The following is a 20689-nucleotide window of genomic DNA, read 5'->3' as shown; positions in this document are numbered from 1 at the left end:
AAGTGGACTGCAATGACAAGGGATCTATAGTATACAAAGTATCAGGTGTTCTTTAGCATGTGGTTTGAAGTTGTACTTTTTTTTTTTTTTCTTTTCTTTTTTTTTTTTTTCTGTTTTTACTTGCTCTATTTGGCCTGGCCAGAATTCCTTTCTTTGTTTGTCATAAACAGTATTCTGACATTCTATTGAACATAAACTACTTTTACACCTCTAATACCTGAAGAGCATCACTCTCATATAACCCCACACACTATCTCCAAGGGCAAGAATAGGAGTCAGTACTTGCCAATCTAAGAGACTCATTCTCCAACCCAAATGATAGGGCTTGTGATGCAAGAAAGGCCTCATGATCTCTGTTGGAACTAGAAACATGGTAATTCTTTCATAGAAATTGCAATGTAGAATTAAACATAGTAGTATTTTTCACCTTGTAGAAAGATATAGCTTGCAAATTAACCCAGCTGGAAGAAAAATAGGGCCAAGGGAAGAAGAGATAGAACGAGAGATTTACCCCTGTTGAGATTGTTTGAATTCCTGGTTCAATCTGTGTCCGATCTCTTAGCTAGGGAAATTATCCCTGGATAATTCTGTCACTTTTGCTAAACATTTTCTTTTTAAACATTAACTCAATTTATTTGTTTCCTGTTATTTGTACTCAAAAGGGAACTGCCTAATACAATTGCATTTATTACTTTGAAATAATATTCATTGATTATTTTTCCAGCTTATTCATAATGAGATTTAGACCAAAAACATGTGGGTTAAACAATGTAAATCCCTCTTCACTAATGGAGAATAAAAACCCAGAAGCATATTTTTGTGACTTTATAAATTTCATTATTATGCTGTTTAAATAAGCACATATTTATATATATATTTTTAAAAAACTTCAAAGACCACTTCTGTATTCCAATCTGTAAAAAATATTTTCATTATGTTTATTATAAAAATATAAATGTTTCCACTACAAATCATTTTACATTAGTAAGAGGCCATCTACATTGTACAATGTAAACTGAGTAATATTTTGAAAAGACAAGTTTAAAGTAAACACATATTGTCAATCATATCACATTTATACATGGCTTGATTGATACTTAGCACAGCATAAACTGAGTTGCCAGAAATAAATAATATATGTAAATCATATTTAAGATACAAAACAGATCATATGGTACATAACATCATGAAGGAGTTGTGGCTTTATGATTACTGAAAGTCAATGCAGTTCCTGTACAAAGTGATGGCCATAAGCTTTCTAGTACCTCTACTCGATGGTTAAGAATTGTACACTTATGTTTACATATATACAGAGTAAGAATTGCGTAAAATAAATTTATAAGAGGTAATGTAGAAAAATATTAGTAAAATGAAGAACAGTATATGATGTATACAACCTCTACTTTTAAATGGAAACCACAGCCAAAATAAGTGAAATAGATTCAACAATCCTCACCTATTAGTTTATGAAATGCACAGGTTTTGTTGAGTATGCTCAGAATAGTACCTAAAAAAGTGAATGTTAGTCTGGGAAAAAATTAGATTGAAACCATATTTGGATCTCATCCTAACATTCCAAACACAAAATACTTGATTAAAAAAATGTTTTCTAGCTGCTGAAAGCAGGTATAAGTGAAATTTATGATTAATTTTATAATCACACATGTATTTTTTAAAATTTCATGCTCTTATATATCCAATGCAGAATTCTAATAGCCCGATTTGACTAAGGAATGTTGCCAAGATTTGAGAAACAATCTCATATCTGAAGGAGCACAATCTAAGTCTTATTACAATAAACCTACAACAAATTAGCACTTGTAAATTTTGATTTGTGATTGTAAGCAGTGTTTCATTAGCATTCCATTTTGCATAAGAACATTAAGTTTGCAGCATTGTTTTATCCATTCTATTCTTGCGATATACGCATTTCTTATATTCAAGTTTATATCAGCTTTAGAAAGTGTATCAATACAGCTAAAATGTTGCTTCAGAATATATTAGTAGCTAGATGCCCACCAGATACATCTTTTCAAATATTACTGAGCAAGCTCAAAGTTAGCCTTTATGTAAGAGTAAGCCTAAATCCCTGTGATGAGAAATCTCTCTCCTGCCAACACATTTTGAGGCATTTGCTAGATGACCAGCTATTCTAAAAATGTTTTGTCCATCCAGTAAATTCGAGGAAGTTCAAGGCTTCTAAGTTATGCACCAAAACTGCATCATGTGCATTGAAGTGGAAGACTCTTAAAGATAATAATACCTGGTACTAATGATCACAATATTTAATTAATTGACCTAAACTCCAGTGATACAGAGGAGTCATTCTGTTATCATCATTCTCTATAAACAGCTGAGCAAGTTTAAGCAACAATAGTAAATGACTTTTCAAAGCCAGTGAGCAAGTGATTTTTTTTTTTTTGACTCATGCATTGACCTATAGGCTGTGTTGCCAATTAGTATAGTAATCTATATAGGATTTCAATTCTTTCCAGTGTAGCTATTCTCGGAAGCTCTAACACGGCTCCTTCACTAATGGAGGGAGTTAATGGTCTCTAAGCATCAGAGCAGGAAATGTATGCTATCTGGTTGAAAATCCATTGCATACAAGCTAGTATATTACACTAAATTTTGAGCATACAGTTTATAATAAATGGAGAGAAAAGAATGACTGGGATAACAGACTAGGAGAGATGTAGTTAGGGTATGAACAGGAAAAAAAGTTTCATTTTAAAAAATATATGTGAGTGGATGGTTCAAAAAATCTGAAAGCAACCTATCATTATCTGTGTCAATTTAAACTGCTGACAATTTGAGAGAGCATTTGGCACCTGGCTGTAAAAAATCCAAATTAAATCATCAAGACATAAATAGAAAACAATAAAAACAATCCAAAAGAAAATAAATATGTACTTTTTTCAAAAATTAAGACATTTCTTTACATGATATACTTAAAGAAGCTAACAATTTATAAATGTGTAGTACTTAAAACAACTACAAATGTCATCTCTATATGCTTTAAACAGATAAAAGAGAATAATGCAGTGATAAGGTAGTAAATATGGCCAGACAGTCTGAGGTATCAATTCCTCTATTTTGCTTGCTTTAAAAGAAACAAAATACCTGTTACAGACTTCCTCTGTATATAAAAATATTACAAGTCTTTTCTTCTGTGGCTGTAACTAAACACAGCCACTGTGTCCGTTTTGTTATTTCACTTGCTTTGCTTTCACGATAGTCCGCTTGTGATCCATGGCTATATGCTAGTTCTTCACCATTTTCCTCTGAAGAGTTTCATTGAATCCATTAACTAATACTTAAAAAAGCAGTTACAAAAAAATACCCCACCCACCCATCCACTAAATGATAGGGGAAAATAAAGAGTTTTTAAATTCCATTTTAAGGCATTTGTACTCATATTTGAGTGTCTTATTGGACTTGGAACTTCCACCAGCATCTCCAGCATTATTGTCTGTCTGCAGGATGATGCTGCAGCTTCCACAGTCACCACTTCCTTCCAGAAGCAGTGCTTTACACCGGAACTGGGCCATTCTTTGATTGTGTTTCTAGAGCTTTAATGCTACTGATGATCTTCTTCTGTGGCCCAACCACGGTGACACCAACCTTTTTCATGTCACTGTGAAAAAAGGAAAATATGAGAATCAGTTTCTTGGAGAGTATGTAGGCAGGAGATTCTCAATTAGTGCAATTACACAATGACATATTCTAGTACTGTGGACCTAATTTTCTAATATTTGCCTCATCTGTGTTATGTCCCAACTATTCCACGGTCTTGTAGAAGACTATATAGATGCCGCAGTGGGTTGAATAGTGTTTCCTCAAAATCTCTGTCAGTCTCAAACCTCAAAATGTGATTTTATTTGGATAGAGGGTTTTTGCAGATATAATTAAGGCACAGATTGGGAAAATATCTTACTGGATTAGGGTGGTACATAAATCCAGTGACAGTTTCCTTATAAGACAATAGGACATACAGAGCACAGAGAAGAAGGAGGCAGAGGTTGGATTTATGTTGCCATAATCCAGAGAATACCAGGATCCACCAGAAGCTGGAATAGATGAGGAAGAATTTACCCTTAGAGACTGGAGCAATTGTGATACAGCCAACATCTTGATTTCAGACTTCTGATGGCCAGAATTGTAAGAAAAAACTTCTGTTGTTTAAGCCAATACATTTGTAGTAATTCCTTATAGCAGCCTTAGGAAATTAATAGCAATGATTACATATTCCCTGTGGGGCTTTATCTCTTTCCGTTGAATCTGGGCCAGCTCAGAGACTGCTTTGACTAACAGAACATGCCAGAATTGACATTGTTTCACTTTCTTCACTCAGGTCTTAAGAAACTACCAGCTTCTATTTATCGCTTGAGACATCCTCACTGGGGCCCTAGACCTGCCAGATAAAAAGTCTGACTACCTGATATTATTGCACAGGAGAGGCCACATGTAAACACGTTGGTCTGCAATCCCAGGTGAGACCAACTGGGTAGCTAACTGCATCAAGGAAGACATTGGAATGAAAGTATCTCCAGCCCTCCAGACCAGATCAGTTCATTTGTCAGCTGAAAGCTTCTGTCAACATCAGCATCGGAGCACAAAGAATCACCCACCTGAGCTCTGGCCTAATTCATAACCCACAACACAGATGTAATAAACACCTTGCTGTTTTTGCCTTTAAGTTCTGGGAGAGTCTGCTGTGCAGCCGTAGATAACTGGAATAATATCATTACAGTACGCAGTTCTTTTAAAGTAGAAAAAATGACAAAGATATATCTCTAATTTATTAAATATGTAATAATTTAAAGTCGAAAAGTAGGTATTAAAATACAGATTATAAAAACATAAGGAATTTAATTTAGGGAAACAATATAGGTAACATGTGCAAATGGTTAATTATATATTCTTTTTTCAAGTAATTAGTTCATAGATTCACCTCTTTTATGATTGAGGGATGCTCACACATCCCCCTCCAATGAATGAATGAATGAATCCCCAACACTCCTATTTAATATTTTAAAACCTCTCTGTACTTGTATCTGCGCTTTCTATTTTCTTTTGTTTCATTTTCTTCCAAAGCATGTATTACCATCTAGCATATTGACTTTCTTTCTGATTTATTTTTCTTATTCCTTGTCTTGTCCCACAAGAAGGTAAATTCCATGTGAAGAGTGATTTTTTTTTGTACTCTGTTTATCAGCAACACCTAAACAATGGCTGCCAGGTAGTGGGCTCAATACAAATTTACTAAATGTATAAAATATATTTTTTCTGGATAAAGTTGACTAGTGTGTAAAGTACCATTTGGCAAGGAGAGCCAGGAAAATTGACAACGGCAAGGAGAAAGAACACATGTGAACACACCACACACACACACACACACACACACACACACACAGAGGGTCTCTAAGGGTTTCTTTATGCTGAGCACAAAGAAAAAAAAATTAGGGATTCAACTATATAGAAATGGATTAATCGATTTCTTAAGAAATGGGTTCCAAGGCCATAGAGGTGTTCCAGAAGACAATAGACAACCATTTGAGAAGAAATGCACTTGTTATTTAAGCATCAGGCGTTTAATTAACCAAGACTTTACTGAATTCCTACCACCTGCTGGGCAAGTTCCTGATGATCTGCAGGTTCCCTCCCTGCTGACAGTCAAAGGGCTGATAAGTCCTCCAGGGACAGCTTGGGTCTTGCCTTAGGTTCTATCTAATATACTTTTCCTCAGGAAGGCTAGTATGGATGTCTGGTAATGCGAGGCTTGCCATGCTTAACATAACTGTGAATGATGAAACCCTTCACGTAGAGTAATGTATGCTGCTTTTGTTGATCCCTGCCTTTGAGAATGCGTGTTACAGGATTTTAATTAATCTATCTTTAAAACAAAGAATAAACATTTCCCCACTCATCCCCAAACTATAGCAAAGTGAGTTTATGAGTCTAGACCCAGAAAAAATAGATTCTCACTTTTTGTATTTCCTCTTTCATCTTTCTTCCAACACCATATGTTTTAAAAAAAGATGACTTTGTCTGTCTTTTGTCTCTTCCCTTTCCCCTTCTTAAAATAATAGTCATGGAAAGTGAAAAAAGAAACCAGACAAAAAAACATATATTCCAATGCAGTAATTCCTGAGCTCTTTGAGAAATTTAAGCATAGTTTGAGTATTACATGATATGATGTTTGGCCCTGATCTTCCTTCTTAACTGAAGCACTCATCACCAAGTGCCTGGAAAAAAAAATGTGATGCTGAATTCACAGACCCATTTGGGACATTCCTCATCACTTCTTTATAGATGCACCTCCTCACTGTATTCCTCAATAAATGTTTTGCAAAAGCTGTTTTACATTCTGTGTCTGTGAACCCAATATAAGCAAATATATTTATTATTTATATATATCTATATACATAATATATAATAAAATGTATAAATATATAAATAAAATAAATATATCTAAATATATAATATATATATTTGTTTATATATATCATACAAAACTTTTTTTTCTTAATGCAAAGGATTACATTGGATTTTTGAAAAGAGAATTAAAGTTAACTATCCATTTGGGTTATTCGTTAGCTAGGCTTTTTAAACTTACTCTAGTCTCTCTATTCTTGCCAAAATATCTTCTGTTCACTACCCTGCCATGTCCAAAATAATTCAGAACATCCAGTTGCTGCTGTCTCCAAACACTCTGTGTGCGCCCATTTCATTTTGACTGTCCTATTCAGAAGAGCAGTGGAAAAGTTTAAGGCTAAAGAGCAGCTCCAGACTGAGACCAGAGGTTAATATGTTATCTGGTACTTCAAAGGCAGGGGGATAGGTGATGACAGTGGGAAAATGGCATCCAAGGGTGCAGGATAATGACATGCAGCAAATAATCTGCTTAATATTCATTCCACACACTTAATTCTGTCTCTAGTTTCGCGGTCGCAGTCACTCCGCCCTTTCTCTTTCTCTCTTCCTTTCTGATTTTAACCTTGCTAAATGCATCTTAGGCTATGAAGTAGTATTTTGAAATACGCATTTATTAAATAGAACCCCACATGTTCTGGGCTTCATTTGAAAATTAGATAACTTGAGTAGCTTGCATATCAATGAAACCTCTAACAAAAATAAATTAATATGTATTTGAGACATTTTATCATTCTTTTCCTGTACTTTGGTAGCCTGAATAGGAAGGAAAAAAAAGAGAGATTCATCCTACGTAACTGTAACTATTCTAGGAGAATCTCTATAGTTATTTGGTCAAGCGAGTTATTTCTGAATTGACTCTGGATGGCATAAAATAATAGAGACTGAAAGAAATCAAATTCAAACAATGAGCCCAAGATCCCAAAAGAAAGATAAAACATCTAGCTAAATATTTTATAACATTTATGGTGGAAATGCTGCCTTATCATGTTTGCCCACATAATTAGTACATTAAAGATTTTAAATAAATTCTCGTTTTGTAATATAAACTAAGAACATGAGATACATGACACTATGAAGACTCAAGGAAAAATGGAATTCTTTTCACAGAGTGCTAGGGCAATAGATGTTAATCCTATATTATCCCTAAATTGAGGAGAGAGGACAGAAGAAGGAATATTGTGGTGACTGCAACACGTATATATCCATGACCACCTGACTCAATATGAAGGACAATCTGAAAATATTTTTCAGGAAAAGTCAGCTTTCATCTTGAATGCATATGCACAGATAATTCAAATAATAACAACAATTAAGTAAAAATATTCCAACCTGCCAAAAAGAGTTTGATGTCCATCACGGTATTGTTGACACAAGTAATGTCGTTCACTTGGAACTATGACAAATGCTGTCATTTCACTTTTTAAAGCAAATTGCTTTCTTATCACATTTATAGCTTCTAATGGCTGACTATATTTAAATTGCAAACTAGCAGTTAATCTTATTAACAGTGTTCTCCCTCATATATTTCAATACAGTGTTGTTTCAATATCTAAAAGTTGTGAGTGTTGATATTTTATTGAGAATAAACATTTGCATAACTTTGCCTTTGAAAATCTGGCAATGGTGTGGAAACGTTCAACTTTGTGTTTGCTTTTTTCTATGCTTCTGTGCTCTCCAGCAGATGTTTTGTATATCATAACCCTTTTTATATTACTAAAAGAAGAATATATCAAAATATGTAAATACATGACTATATATTGAGACTGTATCTCATGAAAATAAGTACCATAGAAACCCAAAGTGTATTGTCAATTGGGTCGGAAGTCTATTCAATAAACACCACATTCCACTTTCAACAGGAGCACCGATGCACGTTAAATTGACTAGAGTAAATTTAGAGCAAGTCTTCTTCAGTAATAATAAACTCTTCCTGTAAGTTCTTCTGTGGCTTTATGTCTTTCTGATTGTAATGTTACACCATAAATTATAAACTTATTTATATGATTGTTGGACACTTGTATCTGTATTAATTACATGGCACATTCCTTTTTTGTCATTAATCTGTAATTTTCAAAGTGATGTTGAATGATTGACTGGGTGGCAATGAAAGCCTTTATATATTCAAAAACATTTAAATATTTAAATATTAGTGGGAGGTGATAAACTTAAAGGAAGACTGACACAAAGATGAACAGTTTCCCAATAGACCATGCAAGCTACAACATTCTGGACAGCTTTTGGTGTATCTATCCAGTATACACCTCTTTCCTTGGGAAAATTCTCCATCTTATCTTCAGGAAAGGGCCCCTAGAGCCAAGTCCATGCTACTTCATCCTACTTCCTTTGAAGATAAATGACTAGATGCCAGCAAACATATGACTTTGGAGGTGCCAGTGTACAAGTGGGACTGAGTCAGTCATACTTTCTGTCCCAGGAACTTAGAATTAAGAGTTGGACCCTGGTCAGTTGAATGGCACTATGAGGCTACATGACCAAGATTTGAGAAAGCCAGTGTCGTGCCTGGGAATCCAGAAAATGTCACTGTGCAGAAAAAAAAATGATGTAGTCATATTAGGAAGTGACATAAATTGATTCTCAATCACAGAGTGATGAAGAATGTGACTTCTAATTCTTAATTTATCAATTCTCAAAACACCCTACTTTGTGAATAAGGGCTAATTTTTTTTGACCATTCACTGGATTTACTTGATTTTTTACATACCCCCTTTCCTTGAGTCCATGTATTTCTCATATCAAAAGATTTCTGTTGCAACAAATCACTGTTCATAAAATATAGTCTATTATACTTGATTGTCATTGGCTTTTAACACATGAAACTATCAATTAATATTAATATTATGATGCATATGTTTTTCTTTCTTATCTGGCAATAAGCCTTGATGAAAACCCAAAAGTCCTGTCTTAAACCTAAACATAACTTCATTTTCTAGCATGATATTCTTCACCAAGTAGACAATAATGACCAGATGATGTTATGTTTATTCAGCAGCTATGAAAGCTACTTTTAGACTTTAATATGTTTCCTTGTATGCCAGATTATCCACTTGGTTCTCAATTTTCCTTATTCACAGATATTAAGCTTTAGTAAAAATAATAGAAAACTCACAAAATGAAGAAATACACTAATCATCAATCTATTTATGCTTATGTTTTAAATTAGGGACTTGGGTTTGCAGTGTGGGTATGGGTGTGAATCTGTTGGTTGATCTGAAGGTCACATCTAGTCTATGTAAAGACACCTATCCCAGGCCCTATCTTGAGGGGAAGACATATCAATATGTATCAATCCAGAAGCTGTGAGCCACAAGGAGACCCAGGGCCCTGATTAGCAGCTCCAGGAAATAGTACCTCAGATCGACCACTAATATTTATAACATGTCAAGCCAAGACATGAATATTGAGCAGAAAGTTCAAAAGAATCATTCAATGTTCTTAACGATTTCTTTTCTTACTCTGTGGAAATCTTGGCTATTGTGTCACAAGAACTGTACTCCACGCCCGTGAAGATTTCCTTGCAGCGTGCTGTCCTGACACCATTAAGCCAGTCACCTGTCATGCGGAAGGTAGTGATATCGACATTGCTTTTGTCCAGAAGAAGGTTTGATGGCCTGCAAGAAAAGAAAACACCAAAGGGAGACAGATCAGGAGTCCACAGAGTTACTGTGTGTCAAAATTTGACACTAATATCAGCAGGAACTTCCAGACTTCATACGGTGCTCCTGTTCATTTGCGGAATTTATCTGCCATGAAAGCTTCATCTGTTCAAGCTGGCAGCTTGGAGGAACACTGTGTAATCATCTTGTCTAAGTTCTCCCCTCTCCATCCACAGGTGCATTTTAAATCACTGAAATGTTGCCAGTGAAATACATAAATGCATTCATACATATTTTATTAACATTTAATTTGTTTAATCATTAGCCAAAATGGTAGTACTTTAGGATACAGTTATAGTAGGCAGGACACACTGAATTCTTTGCTGCCTGCTTTGATGATGGATTTGGTTTCAATATTTTAAGTATTTCCCACTGGTTGTTTGTTAGATATTGTACAGGTTGCTTTCTAAAGAATGGTTTGAACAGTCTAGGTTGTACTTACAGCAGGATATAAACTCAACACATAGTTAAATAATGTACATGTCATTAAAAATAAAAATAGTAGAAAAAAGTAGATGACTGATAAAAAACATTCTTGCATACCTGAGAGCAAATGAAGTTCACTACATATATATATCTGCAACACATTCATGATGCATACATTACATATAATGTGTTAGATATATATACATGATATGTATATAATATTTTATATATACATGGACACACAGAGACTCAGAGAAGGATTGTAATTGTGATTTATATTACACAATACAATCGGCATTAAGAAAAACACTTTCTTCTAGGATTGTTTTATATAAATACGAGTTTAACCATCTATCTATGACCACCTGCAAGACCTGGTCAATCAATGGAACAGAAGAGGCATGAGGAAATGAGAGACAGTGTTTGCATCCCTCAAGAGCCAGAAGCAGCAGCCTGTTGGTGAACTGTCTTTGGCATGTTTTTATCAGCTCTCAGGGACCTCTGACTGTTCTTTGAGTTAAATTGTTCTTTGACTGGAGCCAGTCACTAGATGAACAATTTATTGACTTCTCTCTTCTTTTCTCTTAAGGAAGGGAGCTTGGGCACAAGGGAGATGTAAAAGTCTTTAGTTTTGGGTAAATAATAACAATAACAGAAATAAGTTATGAAGGCTCTTATTTTGTTTTGTTTATATTGTTTACATGTTACATTGGATATTCATGTGCACTCAATGTGACAGGCATGATGCTAAGAATACGACACAGACATGAAGGACCTGTCTTTAGAGCACCTGTTAGGCACTGATGCTATTCCCTAAGATAGATAAAGAAGCTGAAACTAAATCACATTAAGTTATAAATCTGAGTTCCCTCAGGCGAAAGAGGCAGAGCTGGCATTTAGACCCACATTTTTCTATGCCACCGCCCACATTTCTTGGCTGCTACACTGTGCTATTTACGTGAAACTTTGTTCATATTACATTTCCCCATTTTCTCTTACACCATTTATAATTTCATCATGTGGCCTATTCAATTTTTCTGTGTCCTGAAGTTTGGTGCACAAATACTGGAACCATAGGGCCTGGGTGGAATCCTGGGTACACCACATACTATTTGCCTTACCTTGGTGAGTTTCCTGTCTGTTGCCTCTTCTTTTGAAGGGGGATAACGGTGAGGATACGGACTGAAGAATCGATGAGCATATGTAGGAAGCACTTAGAACAGTGCTAGCACATAATAAGCACTATCTGTTAGCTGTTCATTACTTTAATAAGGTCACACCTTTGTAACTATCTGTTAGCTGTTCATTACTTTACATAAGGTCACACCTTTGGTGAAATGGCTAAACTTTTGAAAACTTCAAAAACAAAGTAGCAGAGTAAACATCCATTTATATACAATGCTGGAAATGCAATGATCTTGTTAACCATCATTTTAAGTAACTAGAAATTTAGTCATATCTAATATTATGTACATAATAGTATAACAACCCTGGAATGTAGCCATTATTAGGGGCTTCCTTAGAATAGTCAGTAACTTTTACAAGTTCACAATGGTTCCACAGAAGATGTTTACAAACAGATGTGCCATTCTTCTGTCTGTGATTTTGTTCATTATTGCAATAAAATATAGTATTAATATTAAACCTGTATATATCATGATTTAATCTTTATTTTATAATTAATAAAGTCCATTTTAATGTTTTTGCCATTTTAGTTATTCAGAATCTTTCATTTAAAAATCTCCAGAATTAGGAGTATTAAACTAGAGCTTCATATTTTTATTACACACTTGAAATGAAAGATTTGTCTAAGTGAAGTCCATCATTTGAAGTGCTTAAATTCAAAGTTTAGAACTCATGGTGAGAAGATACCAAAAAAATAACATTAATATATCAACATGCATTTCCCCTTATTTTAGAAATAAATTTACATCTCTAAGGGGCTAATTTCAATATCTTTAGAAATAACACAAAATAGCAAAATGAACAATATAAATGAAATAAAACTGTATAATGTTTTACATGTAAGTAGCAATCATCGATTACCATCTAGGATATGTGGTATAAGTTCATGTTCTACATGAAAAAGTCTCTGAAGCAAATCTGTGCCAACTCCATCCACACTTAAAGAGGTCTTTTAACTGAGGGGTTTCTACTACTTCTGGTGATAGTCTTCAACTTACACCCTTATGTACAAAAGACCTACTTAACAGTAAAGTTGATTCATGAGCCCAGACAATTCCGGATCATGGCCTACACGGACACTCTATTGCTTGGAACATACGAGAAGTCTGTAAATTGAATATTTACCTGGATTTTTACAGGGATGCATTAAATGTATTTTATAAAAAGTCACATTTTAGTGCAATTTTAACCCGGAGTTTAAGAAAAAAAAAATTGCAACATTGGTTCTGCCTCTATTTTCCTACTCTGTGGAAAATACAGATGAATAGTTCCCTCCTGTGGTGGCCATTTGTGTGGTGGAGGGCAGTTGAAAGTGAAGAGCTCTTCAACCTTTTCTCCATCAGACTCAATTCAATTTCAATTCTTTCTGCTTCACAAATTCAAATTATAAATTGAAAATTTTAATTATGGAGCTTGTAATTTCTATTTCTGTGATATAGTTTAGTTTTACTAACTCTCAAAGATTATCTTAAAAAAGAAACAGAGATTATGCATTATTATATAAATATGAATTTTTTCATTTAGCAATATCTAGAAAACTCTAAAATATAAACATTTCATAAATTATTTTCTTCTGAAACCTATTTGCAAACAATTTTCTATGATTTTTTAAAATTACTCATCTGAGAAAGAAAAACAGCTTATTTTTATAATTGAAAATTTTGTATTTTTATTCTTTTCTTAAGAAGCAGGAATTACAGATATACAATCCAGGTGTCAAAATGTACACAATATTCTTGGGTTGTTTCAGCATGGCTATCATGAATGAAATAGCCTTTTTCACTAGCAGGCATTAGATATTGCAATAGACTCATTGGCTAAGTCATTGAACCACTAAGAAATTGATAAGAATAGCATTACATCAGGTGTGAGAAGATTGTGTAAGAAAAGTGAAGTGAGACCTAGAAACGAGACAAGATATTAAACTATCTGCAGGCATGCACACACATACACACACACACCACAGTTTCTCTGTCTACGGTAGCTGTAGCACAGAACCTTATGTCAAGTTTTAGTCCCATGAATAGTAATACTTTTTTATTTATGGGTTTGTGGGTAGGAAGAATCAAACCCCAGGACATTTATTCAGAATATTTATGAAGTGTGCCTAATAGCAAAATGCAGAATTCTTTCTTCTTAGTTCAAAACAGTTTGTACTTTTACACTCAACACTTTAGTCAGACTCAACAAGAGTTTAAAGAAAATTAGTCTAAACAAATTGAAATAGATCAGGACGTGTGGATTAGGGATTAGTGATCCCAACTGAGTTTGTATGTTTATGGCTTGGATCAAAGCACAGCCAAGACCAAAAAAAAAAAAAAAAAAATGACCTAATTTTAATGCCAGTGACCTCAGAATAACCAGCCCTGCAAAGTATCATTTTTCCACTTCCAGGATTTATCTGGGGATTTCAAATAAAAATTGGTTCTTTTCCTCCTCAGAGAGGACATCTGGAGAGTTTATCAATGGATAGGAATTTGTTTCTCACTGTGAAGAGCCTGTGATGTCTCTTCATGCGCACCAAGGGAATCTGGGCCTTTGAGCAGCTGCACACATTGGCGTTTATTCAGCCCCAGCCCCAGACCTCGGGTCTGAAGGGGAAATTTATAGGCTGGGTGATGTGCACTGTGAGCTCACACTTTTACTAGACAAATTAGATAGGTTTCAATCCATGCAGCTGTAAACGATGTCCTACGGAGTTCCACCTGATCTTTTACAGCTTTTCATAAATCAGTACCTACTGGCCGCAGACCGCAGTCATTAAAAAGAAATCATGGAAATTACATGTTTGCTCAGGGGAAGTGAAAAATAATTTTCTTCCCCTTCTTTCTCCCTCTTTCTACTAAGATTTGTGAATTATTCTTTCATGGGTTTTCATATTGTTGCATTAGATGGTTACACATATATTTTCTTCCCACTGACTCCTATTTTAGTTGAAAATAGGTGCATACAAATTAGCACCAGATACTGGGGAAAAATCTCAATTAATAACTACCAATCCCAAAAATAACTTCTGATAATAATCTTATTTCGATACTACCTTAGAATTCTGAATCACTAGTTATCCATTTCTGACTTAATAGACTCCTTTTGATTTACAAAGAGATTTACTCCTCATATATAAAAAATAATAACTAATACACATTTCTTGAATGAATAAGTATATGCCTATTATGTCTAGAAGGAGGTAATAATGTTCAATATGCATACTGTAACATTGTAATTATTTTTTATTTATTGTGAATAGTTTCAGGAAATACATTAAATCTGAAGAGTAACTTTTTAAAGCCATAATACTAATAACTGATTTTATTATTGTTTGAGAATAGTAATTTCTTATTGCATTTTATAACTTTTTAAAAACTTCAATGTTTCCCATTGTATTTTAGGAGAAAAATCCTTTATTTGTCAATTTCATATTGATTGCTAATGACCTTGATCTTCTTTATTTTTAAAATTAAAAATCCATATACGATAAAATGAATTTAATTTGTCATCAGATACTAAAAATAATGTTGAGTATACACAGGTCCCAACAGGAACCTAGTATATAAATGACACATTAAGGAAAAATAAAGTCATTGTGTTTATTTTAATTATCTCTAGGCCTTAAGGACAAAAATCTTTGAAGTTATAGCCATTACATCTGATTTAATTCCTCCTTGTGGTAAAATTAGCTGCTTTGATTTTAAGATTAGAAAGGAGAGAGAGAGAGAGAGAGAGAGAGAGAGAGAGAGAGAGAGAGAGAGAGATGGGTATTGGGTATATTTGCTTACTTCTAAAAGGTTCTGTATCATATTTGTTCAGTGAATAAAGTCACAATGTCAGTTTCAGAATTTGAGGTCAAAGCCATTTTGAGAAACAAAGGCAGATTGGTTTTTGGTTGTTAGATTTATCCTGCAGGATATGGTATTTGTAAAAACAGCAGTTATTCTCAAAAAGAATTATATTATGTACTCTTAGAGATAGGAAGATTCTTTCTAATAGTTGCTTTTTGTCATTAGCTGGGAAAAATACGAGTATTGTTTGTTTTTATTCCTCACTATGCTGCAAGTTAATGACAATAAATCCCTGCAATGTTAGTGATAAATGCAATGAAAAATATATTTTAAAACATCTCAATTAAATTTGCCAAATATAATTGAGTCTGCAGAACCTTGTTCTAAATTTTATTAAATATATTGTCTATGTCTTTGTGTCATGAGTTTTATTGCCTTCCCTTTAAAACTTCATTCCAAATAATTTGCAAGTATTATTTTCTTGTTTAAAATTTAAGTTTAAATTTTTTCAATTTACAGTAGTATAGAAGAATTCGATAACCTGAGAAGTTATTTCTCTATTTCATTTTATACACACATGTGCGTGCACACACACATCTGTCTTCAAAATTAATATTGTCAATAATAAACATCTTGGATCTTCAAAAATAAAAATGGTAGCTTACTACTTGAATAGAAAAAAATACATCCTCATTTTTCTGCCTTTTCGTTATCCATTTTTATAATTAGGTGTCTCACAATATCATATAATTTCAAAATTGGTTTGTTACATAGGTATATGTGTGCGGTGGTAGTTTGCTGCACTTATCAACCCACCATTTCGGTTTTAAGCTTCACATACATTAGGCATTTGTCCTAATGCTCTTCTTCCCCTAGCCCCCCACCCCCTGACAGGCCCCAGTGTGTGATGTCCCTGTGTCCATGTGTTATTGTTCAACTCCCACTTATGAGTGAGAACATTCAGTGTTTGGTTTTCTGCTCCTGTGTTAGTTTGCTGAGGATGATGGTTTCCAGCTTCATCCATGTCCCTGCAAAGGACATGAACTCATTCTTTTTATGTCTGCATAGTATTTCATGGTGTATACGTGTCACATTTTCTTTATTTGGTCTATCACTGATGGGCATTTGGGTTGGTTCCAAGTTTTTCCTATTGTGAATAGTGTTGCAATAAAGATACCTGTGCAATGCAGTTAGAATGGCGATCATTAAAAAGTCTGGAAAAGACAGTTGCTGGCAAGGATGCATAGAAATAGAAATGCTTTTCCACTGTTAATAGGAGTGTAAGTCAGTTCACCATTGTGGAAGACAGTGTGGCAATTCCTCAAGGATCTAGAACCAGAAATGCCATTTGACCCAGCAATCCCATTACTGGTTATACACCAAAGGGTTATAAATCCTTCCATTTTTTAACTGGAAGTCTTTTACCTCAGTCTTTTTTTATTTCCCTTTTTCAACTTTTGATGACAGAGTCTGTATCCGCTTTTTGGAAATTCCTTGCCCTGTGGTTTTCTGAAATAATCTAAACCTCATCCGATCACCCTGCTTTTCCTTGTTTCTACCTACCATTTCACATTCTTCTGTGCCATAACTGGTTCTGCTCTCCAAAGCTCAAAATAAAGGGAGTTTTCTTTCTCTCTTGGTTGAAGTCAGTGAGTGAGTTAACATTCTGAGATATTAATGAATGTTTCATACTTGTTTCACCTCCCAAAGTGCCACTTCCTGTCTCTGATTGGCTTCACGATCCCCTTGCAAATCTGGATCGGCTGCCACCACACTTGGTTACATCCAATGGAAGCAGGAGACATTGAAACGTTTAGTTTCTTGACTGTTTCCAAGAATGCTTACCTGCCTGGCAGACCTGTTCGTCCTTCTGTCTTTCCTACTAATGTCAAAAAGAAGGCTCATCTCAAAGCTTCCACATTCAAAACCTGGAAGTATTCTCTGATACTTTCTCTGTCACTCCACACATCTCTGTTACTATGTCCTATAGAACCCACTTTAATAAAACATTTTGAATTCACACACTATTTTCTCTGCTCTACGCTAGCAGATCCTTTTCTTAGACTATTGAAATCCTAATTCTCTGTTATGAATCCTTTCATCTCCAGTCCTTTTCAGAAGTAGCTGCCAAAGAACTGTTCCATATGCACAGGGCAACATGTCACCTAAGTAATTTCGATGGCTCCCTTTCTTTATGGATAAAAGTCCAAATGTCTAGAAATGACACTTAATCTTCCATCACCTGATGAATCATCTATCACAGTGGTCCCTAACTTGTTTGGCACCAGGGACCAGTTTTGTGGATGACAGTTTTTACACAAATTGGGGCATGGTGGGATATGTTGGCAGTATGAAACCATTCCACCTCAGATCATCAGGCATTAGATCCTCGTAAGTGGCACACAACCTGGATTCCTAGCATGTGCAGTGCACACCAGGCTTTGCACTTCTGTGAGAATCTAACGGCGCTGCTGATCTGACAAGAGGTAGAGCTCGGGCAGTGGGGCTCGTGAGCTCACCGTCCACCTTCTGCTTTGGGGCCTGCTTCCTGGCAGGCCGTGGCCTGGTATCAGTCCGTGGCTCGGGGACTGCGAATCCCTGATCTATCAGGCTTTCTCCCCATCATTTCCTTTTTCTAATCTTATAGTCTAGTAAAACTGTATTACGTGACGTGATTTGGAAATATCCTACCTATTTTGTGTCTTGCCTCTTCTGTCGTGTTCTCTCCGACTGTTGTCCTGTAATCTGCCTGTAGAAATTTCATCCACTATCCAAAAGTCCCTTTTTAGACAGAAATGCCACAGAACTCAAATTTAAAAGTAAACCCACCTCCCCTCAGGATTCCTGAACACCTTCTGTTTTTGCACTAATAATTACATGTTCTGATGGGTATTATAGTATTTCTGAATATTCTTCTTTTTTTCACATTTAAATGTAGGCTGTTGAGGATGGAAATTTACTAATGACATCTGTCACCTACATAATCATCATAGGACCTAACATAATGTCTCACACAAGGTTATTATTGAATAAAAATCTATAGCCTTGTACTGATGTACAATCAAAACTTAAAACGTTACAGCTCCTCTGATTTACTCTACATTTTTTTTTTTTTTTTTTTTTTTTTGAGACGGAGTCTTGCTCTGTCACCAGGCTGGAGTGCAATGGTGCGATCTTGGTTCATTGCAACCTCCACCTCCTGGGTTCAAACGATTCTCCTGCCTCAGCCTCCCGAGTGGCTGCAACTCTACCTTTAGAAAAATTAATCACTTGCTAGGAAACAAGCATAACACAGAGTTTAGTGTGACTTTTCTTCCCTTCTCATCATCCCAGCAGCATCTAGGTAACTGTTTGACCTGGCCCATTCTGATCATCAGCTTTTCCATCTTCCCCACTTCCAGTGATGATACTCACAGAGACGCTTTCAGTGGAAGATTCTTTGAGAATGATACCACGATGAAACATCGACTCTAATGAAGGTTGAAAAGTGAAATGATGCATTATTCCATTGTGGTGTATGCAACAAGGTTACTTATTCAAACAACTAGTTTCAAAAGGTACTTAGCCACCAAGAAAAAAATTAAAATTTTACCATAAAGCTGACTAAATCCAGAAAGACTGAAAAAGTAGCATTTCTACAAAAATGATGTAGTGTTTCTTGAAGAACACTACGGGGTATGTGTATAGACACAATTCTACTCACTGATATTAATAACTACATCATTTAGAACATTGAATGCTTTGTACCAGCCAGGAATTCAGTTTTGAAGTCTCCCATTACATTTGTAGGAGTGTATTTCTGGAGTTGAGTTGACAGAAAGGTACATATTCAGCGTTTTGCTTACGAAAAGAGTTTTAGTCTTTTACCATATGACCAATGCCTACAAAAAATATCTGTTCAGAGAACAGAAAAACATTGGAATTTTTTTCTGTAAATTGCATCTTTTGAAATGGAAATTGACTAATGGTGTCTGCAAATATTTATGATATATTTACCAGATATTTATTGAGCAGATTTATCAATCTGCACTGGTAATGCAAGAAGCATGATGACTGTTCTCATGGGGCTTAAGAGTGTATTTAGAAAACGGGTACTTAAAAAGAATACACACACACAAACACAGAATCAGAATTAAAATAGTGTTGAAGAACAAGAATATGGTGCTCTGTAAAAAAAATAACAATGTTAAACTTTATTTCACTTGGGCTGCCACAGAGTGACTCAACACATACATGCTGCATAAGTTGCCGCCTAAAGGAAGAAAAGTGCGAAGGAGAATCTGAGACGAGGCAAACAGCATGTGCTACAATCATCTGAAACGCTTTTGCTTTCTGAAGGAAGCGGAAGTGGCCACTGAGGCTAGAGCATTGTTTAGGTGAAGGTGGCACAAGTCGAAGGGTTCAAGCGACCTCCGCCTCCTCATACATTTGCTCCTCCCTCTGCAAAGCAGTCATGTAAATCAAATCGTCTTACATCTCTGGTTCAAATGCTTAATAAATTCCTCATGCGTCTGAAAAATATTTCAAAGTCCTCACCATGGCCTGTGTAGTCTCAAGCGCTCTGGCTTCTGTTTATCTCCTTAGGTTCAAGACAGACTCTCCCTTCAGTCATATTCTTCTCTGCCACTTCCTAGAACATTCTAAACCCTTTCTCATCTCAAGACGTTTGCAGTTTTTTAATCCTGTGCCAAGCATAGTCTTGTTGGTGAAGGGAAGCGTACACAACTGCTTCATTCCTTTCCTGCGGGTCTCAAACATCAGCTCCTTAGAGGACCCTTTCCCAGCCACTTCTTTATTGCCCACCACGGCCATCTACTTTTTTCCTTCCTCCGGTCCGTACTTGTCTGTCGTTTACCGTGCATTTTGTATAACGTGAGCTTCAGGAGGGCAGGGACCGTATTTATCCTCTTCATTTTTCTTCAGAGTCTATCCAGTGCCTTGCACATGGGAGACTGGTACATAATAATACTATATATAATATATATATTAATATATAATAAATAGTGCTTGAATACTATTTTAAAATACACACGGTATTATTGGCTATAGTCATCTCATTGTATTATATAAAAATAGTTGTTGAATAAGATTTATTTGAATAAATAAATAACATTAGACAAGCAAGACTTTTTATTTCTTTTTAATTAGTTTTTTTTTGTTTTTTCAAGAGACAGAGTCTTGCTCAGT

At 35.1% G+C, this 20689-nt stretch overlaps 1 protein-coding gene across 2 annotated transcripts in view; it reads right to left on the bottom strand.

The window, feature by feature from the left end:
* Nucleotides 1-907: 907 nt before the first annotated feature.
* The window catches only part of EPHA3 (EPH receptor A3), a 367515-nt gene continuing 347733 nt past the window's right edge, over nt 908-20689 (bottom strand). Inside the window, exons 16-17 of one of the 2 annotated variants that reach the window (XM_039480619.2) lie at nt 9912-10067; nt 908-3637 (exon numbers count right to left, since the gene is read on the bottom strand). In XM_039480619.2, the coding sequence (XP_039336553.2) occupies nt 3532-3637; nt 9912-10067 (262 nt within the window). In that variant the 3' untranslated portion in view covers nt 908-3531. The remainder of the gene's footprint in view (nt 3638-9911; nt 10068-20689) is intronic. The other variant, XM_074389163.1, reaches the window with a different exon arrangement.

The sequence above is a fragment of the Saimiri boliviensis genome, chromosome 18 (assembly GCF_048565385.1).
Source record: "Saimiri boliviensis isolate mSaiBol1 chromosome 18, mSaiBol1.pri, whole genome shotgun sequence".
NCBI classification, from domain to species: domain Eukaryota; kingdom Metazoa; phylum Chordata; class Mammalia; order Primates; family Cebidae; genus Saimiri; species Saimiri boliviensis.
The sequence above is the reverse complement of the archived record's forward strand: the minus strand, read 5'-3'. Positions and strand labels throughout refer to the sequence as shown.